Source organism: Remersonia thermophila, chromosome 1, assembly GCF_042764415.1.
Source record: "Remersonia thermophila strain ATCC 22073 chromosome 1, whole genome shotgun sequence".
NCBI lineage: Eukaryota > Fungi > Ascomycota > Sordariomycetes > Sordariales > Chaetomiaceae > Remersonia > Remersonia thermophila.
The window spans coordinates 491,997-503,286 of NC_092217.1; the positions used below are offsets into that span (position 1 = coordinate 491,997).

At 63.7% G+C, this 11,290-nt stretch overlaps 4 protein-coding genes across 4 annotated transcripts; 2 read left to right on the top strand and 2 right to left on the bottom strand.

Annotated features, from left to right (window-relative positions):
• Positions 1–464: 464 nt before the first annotated feature.
• VTJ83DRAFT_140 (uncharacterized protein) lies at positions 465–1,673 on the top strand (the record flags this gene model as incomplete). Its single annotated transcript, XM_071007555.1, has 1 exon — positions 465–1,673. One exon carries the CDS (start codon positions 465–467, stop codon positions 1,671–1,673), a length of 1,209 nt encoding a protein of 402 aa, XP_070869493.1.
• Positions 1,674–4,338: 2,665 nt separating this feature from the next.
• Positions 4,339–5,465, top strand: VTJ83DRAFT_141 (uncharacterized protein; the record flags this gene model as incomplete). Its single annotated transcript, XM_071007566.1, has 2 exons — positions 4,339–4,594; positions 4,657–5,465. 2 exons carry the CDS (start codon positions 4,339–4,341, stop codon positions 5,463–5,465), a joined length of 1,065 nt encoding a protein of 354 aa, XP_070869494.1.
• A 3,226-nt stretch (positions 5,466–8,691) lies between these two features.
• On the bottom strand, positions 8,692–9,636 carry VTJ83DRAFT_142 (uncharacterized protein; the record flags this gene model as incomplete). Its single annotated transcript, XM_071007577.1, has 4 exons — positions 8,692–9,262; positions 9,357–9,394; positions 9,450–9,496; positions 9,561–9,636. The coding sequence occupies 4 exons, from the start codon at positions 9,634–9,636 to the stop codon at positions 8,692–8,694; spliced, it is 732 nt and encodes a 243-aa protein (XP_070869495.1).
• Positions 9,637–10,376: 740 nt separating this feature from the next.
• VTJ83DRAFT_143 (uncharacterized protein) lies at positions 10,377–11,285 on the bottom strand (the record flags this gene model as incomplete). The annotated part of the gene is made up of 1 exon (XM_071007588.1): positions 10,377–11,285. The coding sequence occupies one exon, from the start codon at positions 11,283–11,285 to the stop codon at positions 10,377–10,379; it is 909 nt and encodes a 302-aa protein (XP_070869496.1).
• Between the last annotated feature and the right edge of the window lie 5 nt (positions 11,286–11,290).

Genomic DNA, 11,290 nt, shown 5'->3' on the forward strand with positions numbered 1-11,290 from the left:
AGGATGGGAGCGCGATTGGCCCAAACGGCCGAAAGCCCTGGGCGTTAGCGTTCCGCGGAGTCTGGCCTGGCCGCATCGGGTAGCCAACATTGAGGCCCCACTCATCCCTACCCGGCTCTCAGCCCTGATTCTTTCCAAACACCTCGCCACCCCCCCCGGTTATCTGTCCTTGGGAGCCTCGTCCGCCTCCAGACGGGATCAGCCACCGACTCTCTGCTCCACCTTCTCGCTCACCATCTGCCATCAACGCACCCACAACCATCCAGAAGAAACGATCCCCCATCTCCACGTCGCCATGGCTACCGTTTCCATCATTGCTTAGATGGCTCGAGCCGCATACCAACGATCCGAAAACTACCAATTTCTGAAAGCAGCGCTCTCCCGTTCTCCACCTCTCTCCCTCTCTCTCAGCAAACCGCCCTCTCCCGCAACCACACCTTACGCCACCCCCCGGACAGCATAGGATGGAAGACTGTAGCGATACCTCGTGGACATGGCCCTTTTGGAAGTTCGGCCTCAAGAAGGACGACCTCTTCGGGTCCCTTCACGAACGCTATAACACCGTTCCGTCCCCCATTCTCGACCCTCAGGCCTTTCACCACGACGTCTATGAGATCTCTCACCAGGCCCGCAACGCCGACGAGTTCCACCGGCTCCTCCAGGCCCGCAAGCAGCAGCGCCTGCACGAGCTCAACGAGACGCTCGAGTCGGCAGCCTTGGAGATCATCGGCAACCCGTCTCTTATCGGAACCGATCAGTGGGTCCACGCCGTCCAGCTCTTCCGCACCAAGTCGCTCGACTCCCTCGTCCGCTACTATGCCTCCTACTTGCCTCCCGATCATCCCTGGTACAAGTCGGATTCCGCTTCGCGCTCCGACGCCGGCAGCAGCGTCGCGTCCGTGACCGACTCGCGCGGCACCACTCTCTTTGACGAAGGCCCTCTCGTCGACGAGCCGCTCGAGGAGCCCTTCGATGATGAGAACCCGTCCTACCCCGAGCAGCAGGAGGAGGCTCTCATTGCGTCTCCGCGGTCCATGACGATGTGCTCCGACTCGTCCGCCGCGTCGCCGGCCGGCGATGCGCCCCACGACTTTGACTACGCGTCGCCGCCGGCGCGCTCCATGTCCTTCTCCGAGTCGGAGCCCGACTGCTGCGCGATGCCCGACTCGCATCCTTGTTGCTGTCGCTCTGCCGACGCGACGTCTCACGCGACGGCCGACAAGGGCGTTCAGTGCGATGCGGACGACGACGATGATGACGCCCAGCAGGATGCCGATTCCGAAGATGGTCAAGCCGAGGCTTGCAAAGACTCCACTGCCACGACCCTTTCGTCACCTCCCACCGATACCTCTGACTCTAGCATCCCTACTTCCCAACCCGACAGCCGCGTGGCGTCTTTTTTCGCCGACGCAAAGTCATCACTCGAGCATCACCGGCGCCACCGTAGCGCCTCGCCCGAACGGCGCCACCCTCTTGTCAACTGCGACATCGATCAGGCCATCGTCGCCCACCGCGAGTCCCGGAAGCACCGGGTCCAGCTGGGGCGGCGGGGCCGGGCACGCAGCCCAGCGGATGGGCGGCGGTCAAGGAGCATCGCGTCGGCGAGGATACGAAAGCCGCAGCCAGAGCCGGCTCGGTCCAGACTTTGGCGTCGGAATCTCGTCGACAGCTAGCGCGAAAGGGGTGTTGTTTGATTTTTTTTTTTTTTTTTGGTCTCTTGTTTGATTTTTTTCGGAGGGTTTGGGTAGAAACGGGCGTTCAGGAGCCTTGGGCGGTTGGTTGGGCTGGCTGATACCCCTCTGTGCATCTCTCTGTGTCTTGTAGTCGTGCTCGCCGTCGACGAGCCTTCGACGCCTGGTTCATGACAGTGCCGGCCTCGGCCGCGGCCTTGTGTGTATTCTGCGTGGTGGAGGGGCCGGCGGATGCCCAGCTTGTACATATGTATACCCTTTTGCTGTACATACTGTTGCCGTATTGTGGTAATGAACGTTGACGCTACGATGCCTGAGTGAGCGCCAGCGTGATATCGGATGCCATCCCTGTCTGTGGCTTGACAGAGCTGGTCACGGCTTGGCCCACATCCACCGAGCAACACCGGTGGTATCACGCCTTTGCGGTATTTACGGTACAGGAGGGTACCTATAGAATCGAACATGACCGGCTGTGGACGGGAAGTCGCTCGATACCTAACGATCTCCATACAATGTGCCTACAGACACGCGCCGCTGATGCATCGCATGACGAGGGGGGGACCAACGGAGAGCCTTGGCTGCGAGAGCGCCTTGAGGACTTTTTGCCTCTCCGCACCGAGCCTTGATTATCGAGTGGTGGAAGAATCACAGGGGTGGCGGGTGACACCAGGTGCAAATACTGGCCGGCCGGTTCGCTGCGCCGAGCGGGGCGCTTCCAACACAGTCTGCCTAATTTGTACTACTATACCTTGATAGTATTCGTAGAAGCGGAGGAGGCTCAAAGGGGTGAAAGCTGCGGCAGCCTCTGTATCATCCTGGCACGGGCGGGCGCCCACCTTTGCTTTGTATCCGTCGGCCTATTCATTCCCGGCAGCGTAGGTATTATCGCCTCGGCCCGCCCACGATACACTCATGCTGCTACGGTTCCAGCGTCCAGGCATGGGGTAATCAACTATGCCCATCACTCGTCCAATCCTCCGCAAAGAGCTTGGAAAGCGCTGACGGAATCGAAACTGTCGCGTGAGAGGGCTTCAACGCAGGTTCTATCGTACGGTAATTCATTCAGGGCTGCGGGAGGCTCGGGGGGGTAGGAGAGGAACGATGGGCAGCCTCGCCGACACGTTTGAGCTTATTCGCATAGGTACCCTACGTAACAGCATTTCCAGACCGCTGCGCTGTCCATTCCCGCCAAGCCTGAGATTCGCCTGATGAGGGCGGTTGTTGCGCCACCCTGCCGGGCACAGTTTGTCTTGACGGTACAAGCCATGCGTGATCAGGCAAGCTTTGTGATGTTTGCTAGCAATCTCAAGCCTGGCCGTTTTCGACAACGTCCTGGATCGTGCTTGATGTGCAGGTCTTGCGGCGACGCGAGCTGGCCGTTTCGCGGCCCCCTGGGCACGGGCTTGCACGCTGAGGTCGGTACGACGGCGGCCATCCGCAAGTCTGGCAAATACATCTTTTGGGTAGTTAGGTGGTCAGGGACTCGGTGAACAAAGTGGCTGGCCGAGGTTGCCATGAGCGCTTCTGGAGATTCAATCTTTATTCCTAGTTCCCCTATTTTTTTTTTTTTTTTTCGGGATTAGGATCCTATGTACGGCCTGCCCGTTGTAGTTGAGGAGGAAACGGTCTGTTGTTCTGCCCTGCGATTTGTTGACCTCTCCAGCGGGCCAACCGGCTTGTGATGGGATCCTCCCTAGGTATGGAATTACCGGGGAATCCCTCTAGACGGGGTACTGACGAAATCGCTAGTTAGCTGACCAAGAGGGCATTCTACTATAGATGTTGGTGGCTTGTGCTCTCATTGATTCATGGTCAACGTGATGACAGCCTCCCTTGCTGCCTTTGGCATTTGTTGTCAGCTTCTCTGTGGATGGTGTCATCCCGCAGCCGTGCCATGGAATTATTATGCAAGTACTCGAGATGATCACGTTATCCAATCCATGGATGCCCCTCGATCGGGCTTGGCGGGGGCCCATGATTGGGTGGATCCCGACGGGCCTGAAACGGAATGGACCGGACTGGGATTCGTCGGCCCGCGCCATGCAACCCACCTCTCAACGTTCCCAACGACCTGGACCTCTCCAAATCACACAACACACAACCAAAAGAAAAGCACCCCAACGTCATGCCGCAGCAACTGCCATCTTCTTCGCACGGCACCGGCGTCACAGCCCATGAAATCTCCATGCAGCCACCCATCGTGTTTTAGGCATGGGGGAACCAACAGCAACAAAACCATTGGATGGTTGAGGTTGAGCCTTGGGGTTGCGGCGGCCGAGAGAGCTACGATGACAAATCCACCCACCGGACGGCGCGGTGGATTCATCAAAGCCTCCCTCTCGTCCCCCTCTCCCTCTCCCCTCCCCCTCCCCCTCCCCCTCCCCTTGTCTGGGACCCCTCCTGGGCCCCTCCTGGCTTCGGGGCCCCGCTTTAAAGTCCGAGATGCGCGGAAAAGAGGTTCCATGGCCTCCATGTCGTCACGGCCGAGACGCATTGCGCATTCGTCATCCGCGACCTCACATCTACTGGCCCTCGCCCAGAGCAAAAGAGTTAAAGCGTTGAACTCCCGGATCTCGAGACATCCAGCCTCGTGACCAGCGTCCGCCAACCCTCTTCCACCCTCCCGCCTCGTCAGCTCCTCTCCGCCATGGCCAACCCCATCGTGCCCACCGCCTATGACCCCAAGGGCATGAAGTTCCGCTACCTGGGGCGGACCGGCCTCCAGGTGTCGCTCTTCTCGCTCGGCGGCTGGCTCACCTACGGCGGCACCCAGAAGGGCGACATCGTCAAGCAGATCCTGCAGGCCGCCTGGGACCATGGCATTCAAACCTTTGACACGGCCGAGATCTACGCCAACGGCGCGTCCGAGGTCGAGATGGGCCGCGCCCTCAAGGAGCTGGGCTGTGAGCCTCCCTCCTCCTTCCGTCCTGTTGTGCACCGGACCCGAGCTGACCCGAGGCGCCAGGGCCGCGCGACGAGTACGTCCTGACCACCAAGGTCTTCTTCGGCACCGGCCGCAAGGAGCCCAACACGCGCGGCCTCAGCCGCAAGCACATCATCGAGGGCCTCAAGGCGTCCCTCGCCCGCCTGCAGACCCCCTACGTCGACGTCGTCTTCGCCCACCGCCCCGACCCCGCCACCCCCCTCCTCGAGATCGTCCAGGCCTTCACCCTGGCCATCAACCTCAACCTGGCCTACTACTGGGGCACCTCGGAGTGGAGCGCCGCCCAGATCGCCGAGGCCATCCAGCTCGCCGACAAGCACAACCTCATCGCCCCCGTCGTCGAGCAGCCCCAGTACAACGCCTTCCACCGCGAGCGCTTCGAGGTCGAGTACGCCCCGCTGTTCCAGCAGCACGGCTACGGCACCACCATCTGGTCGCCCCTGGCCAGCGGCCTGCTCACGGGCAAGTACAACGAGGGCATCCCCGAGGACTCGCGCTTCGCCACCAACAAGGCCTTCTTCGAGAACACGGTCAAGGAGCTGCAGACGGAGCAGGGCCGCGCAAAGATCGAAAAGGTGCGCAAGCTGACCGCCATCGCCGAGCGCCTGGGATACAAGGTGCACCATCTGGCCCTGGCCTGGGCCGCCAAGAACCCCAACGTGAGCACCGTCATCCTCGGCGCCACCAAGGTCGAGCAGCTCGTGGACAACATCAAGGCCCTCGAGCTGGTGGACAAGCTGACCCCGGACGTGCTGGCCGAGATCGAGGAGGTGCTGGCGAACAAGCCGCAGGGTCCCAACACGTTTGGGCGGGACAGGGAGCGCTGGTAGATAGCACGTACGCACATAGATCAAGAAGCTACGCAGTAGTGATTCTACCCGGGTTGATGATTCAAACGATGCGAAATTCCCTCGGCGAACCGGCCGTCCATGACCCATCCATCACCCCGTAGCAGTACGCCTCGCCCACGCAGCGAAACGCTCCCTCCTCGCCCGACCCGTCCGCGGGCCTCAGAACGACGGGCGTCGACACGCCTTTCAGGATGGCGACGACATCCCCGGCTCGCATCCCTCGAGGCCCCAGCCCGACGAACCCCTCGGGCGTGACAAAACACCGCCGGCCCACCTGCAGGTCGATGGCCCTGCCGAGCCGGCCCCTTTCCGCCTCGGCTTGCTCCCTCGACGCGTCGTCGTCCAGGTCGGACAGCAGCCCCGGGTCCTCGCCCCCGCCGCCCCTGCCGCCGCCGAGTTCCCTCCCTTCCCGGCCCTCACGACCATCGCCCTCCCCGTCACCGGCGGCACCAGCGCCCTCCTCGCCTTGCCCCGGGGCTTCGTCGTGGCGCCGACGGAACTTGCCCACAAACTCGGACGCCTCGCGCTCCTCGTCCGCCGCCACCCCGAGCGCGGCCAGCGCGGCGCCAACGGCGCGGCAGGCCCGCCCGCGCGCCCGATACGCGCGCCGCCGGGCCTCGAGCGGCGCCAGGACGGCCGCTTGGCGCTCGCGCCAGCGCAGGCGCTCGAGGGCGCGGCGCTTCGAGATGAGCTCGGCGCGGCAGAGGGCGTAGGCGGCGCCGAGGAGCGGGGTGCCGTTGGGGAGGATCGGGCCGAGCAAGGCTTCGGTTGTTGCGGACGCGGACGCGGATGCGGATGCGGATGCGGAGGAGGGCGTTGGTGCTGGCGCTGGTTTGGACGCGGTCACGAGAGCGAGGCCCCGGCCGCCGGTGGCGAGGAGCCAAGGGGTGGAAGGGAGGACGGGCGGCGAGGAGAGCGGCGAGGAGAGCGGCGGCGGCGGCGGCGGTTGCGCCTGTCGGGCGAGCGCGAGCTTGCAAAAGAACTCTATCTCGCAGAGAAAAGGGGCCTGGGAAGCCATGGCCTCGACGTCCGACGCCGACGCCGCCTCGCGTGCGACGTGCTCGCCCACGCGCTGGATCGCCGTGCCGAGCCGCCGCCCGGGGATGACCAGCGTCCGCTCCTCGGCGTGCGGCGCGGCGGTCCCTGCCCAGGGATCCCCGCCCTCGCCTTGGCTCGCAGGGCCGCCCCCCGCGGCGAAGGCGGGCTGGCTCGACGAGACGTATCCGCGCGGAAGCCGGAGCTGCGAGGTCCAGTCGGGAACCCACGAGGGGAGACCGGGCAGCCGGTCGGCCGAAGCGCCGTCGTCCTGCGCGAACAGGACAAGGTCGGGGCGGCCCGCGACGAGAGCCCCGGCAAGGTCGGCAAACACGTCCTGCGGGGAGCGGTCATAGTCGACGACGACGCGGCCAACGGCGTCGTCGTCGGGCGACAGCAGCGCGAGAAGGGCGTAGCAGCAATCCCGCGGGTCTCCGGCGCGGAACTTGCTCGCGTCGAATCTCTCAAACGGCTTGCTCGCCGCGTCGACGACGTTGAAGGCGACCAGCAGGTCGAACAGGGGCTTCCGCGCCGCGCCGGCCCGGCGGAGCGACCGCCGCGTCGAGAACAGCCGGTTCGCGAACCGGCACAGCGCGATGGCGAACACGTAGTCGTCCACCGCGGGGTACGGCCTCTCCAGGTCCGCGGCCGTCAGGTTCGCCGTGCTGTACGACAGGAACAGCATCAGGTACCGAAGGGCGCGCTCGCCGGCGGCCATGTCCCACGACGCGCGGCCGCACACGAAGCGCACGTTGGCCGGAAGGCAGGCCTCCTGCACGATCCACATGCGGCCGAAGAAGGCGCGCGAAAAGACGTCGACGAAGCCGCGCAGGGGCGCGTAGTCGGCCGCCTGCCGCAGCCCTGCCACCGACTCCCGGAGGGCGGCGGCGTCCTCGCGGAGCACCTCCTCCTCCTCTTTCGCCTCTTCCGCCTCGACAGGCCGCGATGGATTCACCACCGCCTCGCGGAGGAGGCCGAACGCGGCGTCGTCGTGGCCGTCGAGGCGGCGGTACGCCGCGAGCCCCAGCGCTTCCTGGCGGCTCACGAGCGCCGAGAAGGCCTCCGCGTCCGGGCTCGTCGGGCCGAGCCAGGCCAGGACGCGCCCCGCCGAGGCGTAGATGTCGCCCATGCGCCGCACGAGGCGCGCCTTCTCGGCCATGTCCTCCTGGTTGATGCACACCTGGTCGACGAAGAGCGGCGCGGCCGTGTGCAGGCCGAGGGCTCGCAGCGCCTCCTCCAGCGACGCCGTGATGGGGAGGACGCCCAGGACGTTGGGGCCGCCGGCGTCCGCGGCGCCGGCCAGGTCGGCAACGACCACGACGTGCCGGTCGGGCTTGGAGCGCCGCTCGCGCTCCTCGGGCGTCAGCGAGCGTTCGTGGCCTGCCCAGCAGTACGAGAGGGCCTCGTAGGGCACGGGGTCGTCCAAGGGCGTCTCGAGGCAGGCGGCCAAGAGAGGGCCGTCGTCGGCGGCCTGGGCGAACCGGAACAGCCGAAAGACGCCAGGCGGGAGACGCCGGTAGGCGTACCGGACGGCAGCATCGTTGTTGGATGGTAGCGTCGCCATGGCTTGTCGTCAGGGGGGGTTGGCAAGGGTCATCATGGCGGCCCAAAAAAAGGGGGGGGGGGACTTCTTATGGTTCGGCGGTGCTCCCGTGCGGCTGAACACGCAAGGGTGAGAAGTGAGGCTGAGCACGGCAGTTCTTAGAGCCTCACACCCGAAAACGCTTGTCGTAATGCCTGCGGTGTAACCATCCCGCCGCGGTCCGTCGTCACCACCGCTAGGAACGGGATCGTGAGAGAAAGGACGAGAGCACAAATCGAGGCAGAGGATTCAGCACTCGTCTTGTCCGCGTGCTTCCCGTAGACCATCCTTCCCTCGCCTCTCCATTGTATCGAAGCCCGGCGAGCCGGGTACGCAGGTAATCACAGCTCCAAGAAGATGCTTCCTCGTCTCGTGAGGAGATCGAGGCCGCAGGCGTCGAACCCGTGACCCAGGGCCTATCACCTGAGTGCTTTTCTAGAGATATACTTGATCATTATTATAGCAAAGAGAGGGTACCCGTTCGTTTCACCCCGAGGATAACTATCTCGCGACGACAAAAAATAAAAAAAAAAAAAAATAAAAAAGAAAAGAAAGGCAAAACTCGCAGCGGCCCTCCGTCCAACCCTCTCACTCCGCGTCCCTCTTGGTCCACGGCTCCAGCGCCTCGAGGAACCTCTGGTGCACCTCCCCGTCCCCGCTCCTCCGCAGCAGCTCCTCGTACACCTCCTGCCCCTGCCTCTTCAAAAAGATCAGAAACCCTCCCCACACAAAATCCGCGTAGCTCGCCTCCCCGCCCAGGAAGAAGGGCCCCCCGGCCTCCTTCAGCAGCGCCGTCACCTCCTTGACCCCCTCCTCGGCGCGGTCCCAGCACTCCGCCTCCGGGTTCCGCGCCGCAAGCTCCTCCACGGGCATGCCCGCCAGCTCGCCGCGCGTGCGGTTCCAGTACCCCTGGCTCGCCTCGCCGAGGATGCGCCCGGGCACGCGCACGTAAAAGATGGGCCGGATGGCGGGCATCAGGCGCGGCATGATGTCGCAGAGGCGGGCCAGGGGCGCCGAGTCGAGCCGCGCCGACGGGGCGGGGTGGAGGGCCTCGATGCGCTCGGCGATGGCCTGCGAGTCCATGACGTACTCGCCGCCGGGGAGGCGGACGGCGGGGATCGTGTAGGGCATGACGTTGGGGCCGGGGTTCGGGGGGAGGCTGGGGTGGGGAGGGGTTGAGGTCACCCGTATGAATGCTTGGCGAGTTTGGAGAGGAGAGATGTGGATGAATCAGGAATCCCAGGGAAACGTACTGAGGCTCCAGGCGAGGCCGGATTTCAGGGTATTCCAGCTGCAAAGAGTCAGCGGGTGGACGTGGTTGGCGAACAGAAGCGGCATTCAGCTACCCATTCCGTGCGGTATTCAAGCCCTTTGAAATTGAGCAGCATGCGGGCTGCAAGAGTTAGATACCTAGCGTAGATAAGGTCCGTAAGACCCGAGCCGGGGCTTTTGCTTACTCTTCCAGGGGTTGGGCGTCCAGCAGCGACGCGGCTCCCGGCTGGGAATGTCGAACAAGATGATGGGTTCCGACATGTTACGTCGCCTTGTTCAGGACGATGGCACAACGGGATGGTACAAGGGGTACAAGGTCAAAGACGAGACTGCGCGATTCCAAGCGAAAGAGGCTATGAAATATATAGTACTTGCTTGGATAGTAGTGTAGTAAGTAGTACGTAGCTCGGCGTACGCTGTAACCGTGATCCCTGCTCCGCCCTTGCGTTGACGTCGCAGCGGGACCGCGGTGGAACACGGCTCCATCGGGCCTCACCAGCCAATCGTTTACCAATCTGTAACCCGATGGGCGCGATGTACAAGACCCCCAAAGAGAAAAGGGTTACTACTGTGTAGGTAGATCGGGCTAGGGGCATGTGAAATCATGAGCCTGGCGGTACCGGGGGCGTGCTGGGTTGTTTCTGTTACGCTCTGAGACCTATGATTATTCTACCTACCTGCCTACTTGACCAACAGCCGTAAAGTCGACCTCGTTGGAGCTACAGGGAGGGCAAAGGCAGCTTTATGAACAAGGATGCACAACCGAGGTAGGCCGCAGAAAACAAAAACAAGAAGAAACTCCAAGAGAACGGACCAAAAAAAAAAAAAGACAAAAACACGGGGAATGAAAAAAAAAGAAAAAAAAAAAAAGACAGGGCGTGGGAGAAGACAAAAAGAGAAACCCAAGCCATTTCCAGGGTTTGAGGGTCCAGGGAAGCCAACTTCCGGTGCCTAGGTGATACTAGTTACCAAGCCATCTGCCCTTTGATTCGGTTCTTACGTCAAGGCGACTCGTACGGCGATAGCCCCTCTCGAATCAGCTTCCACCAGGGGATTTGCTGCGGCTCCGGGGCCGTGGCCTGTCCCGGGCTTTGGCGGTCGTGCGCCTCGTCCCCGTTCGGCCCCTCCGCCAAGTACGCGCTCTCCCAAGGCCCCGCGGCCAAGCAGAGCGTGCCGTCGCAGTCTCCCGGCGGGTGCGTCCGCTCGGCCAGCAGCTCGTCGATGACGCCCCAGAGCTCGGCCAGCGCCGCGTGGCCCGGCTCGGCATGCGTCAACGGGGGTTCGCCGCAGGTTCTCGGGCTGCAGCCGGGGGGGCTTCTCATCGAGCCCCACCCTCCGGGCCCCTCGCGCTCCGAATGTCCCGAATGCAGCCGGTATTCGGCGTCGGTGGGGTTGGGGTAGACGCTGCTGCTGGCGTCCCAGTCAAACAGCGGCGGCCGTCGTCGCTCGGGGGGCGGCGGCGGAGGGGCGGAGGACGGCGACGCGACGGCATCTGGGTCCGCATCGGCGATGGAGCAAGGGCCGCCAACGGAGCCGTCTCCCTGTTCGCCGCCGGACCCTCCCGGCTCTTGCTCTGCGCTTCTCTCGTCCCGCCGGGAGGGCGGCGGCGGGTTGGGAGCGCCGTCGCCTAGCGCAGCAGGCTCGATGTTTTGCCGGCAGGGAATGCGAAAGGGCGAGGGAGGCAGCACGCAGGGGTGATAGAACTTGAAGACGTCGATATCGTCAAAGTCGACGAGCTGCTGGCGGGGCGGCAGCCGCGGCAGAGGGCTGTAGGTGAGGTAGGAGCACGACGACGGGCAGAAGAAGATGGGTTGGTCTCGGCGCGCCGTGCCTCGGCGGTTCCCCAGCAAAACCGGTCTTGTGGCATAGGCATGCGGTATCTGGAGCGGGGGGAGCCGATCGGGGCGCATTCTGC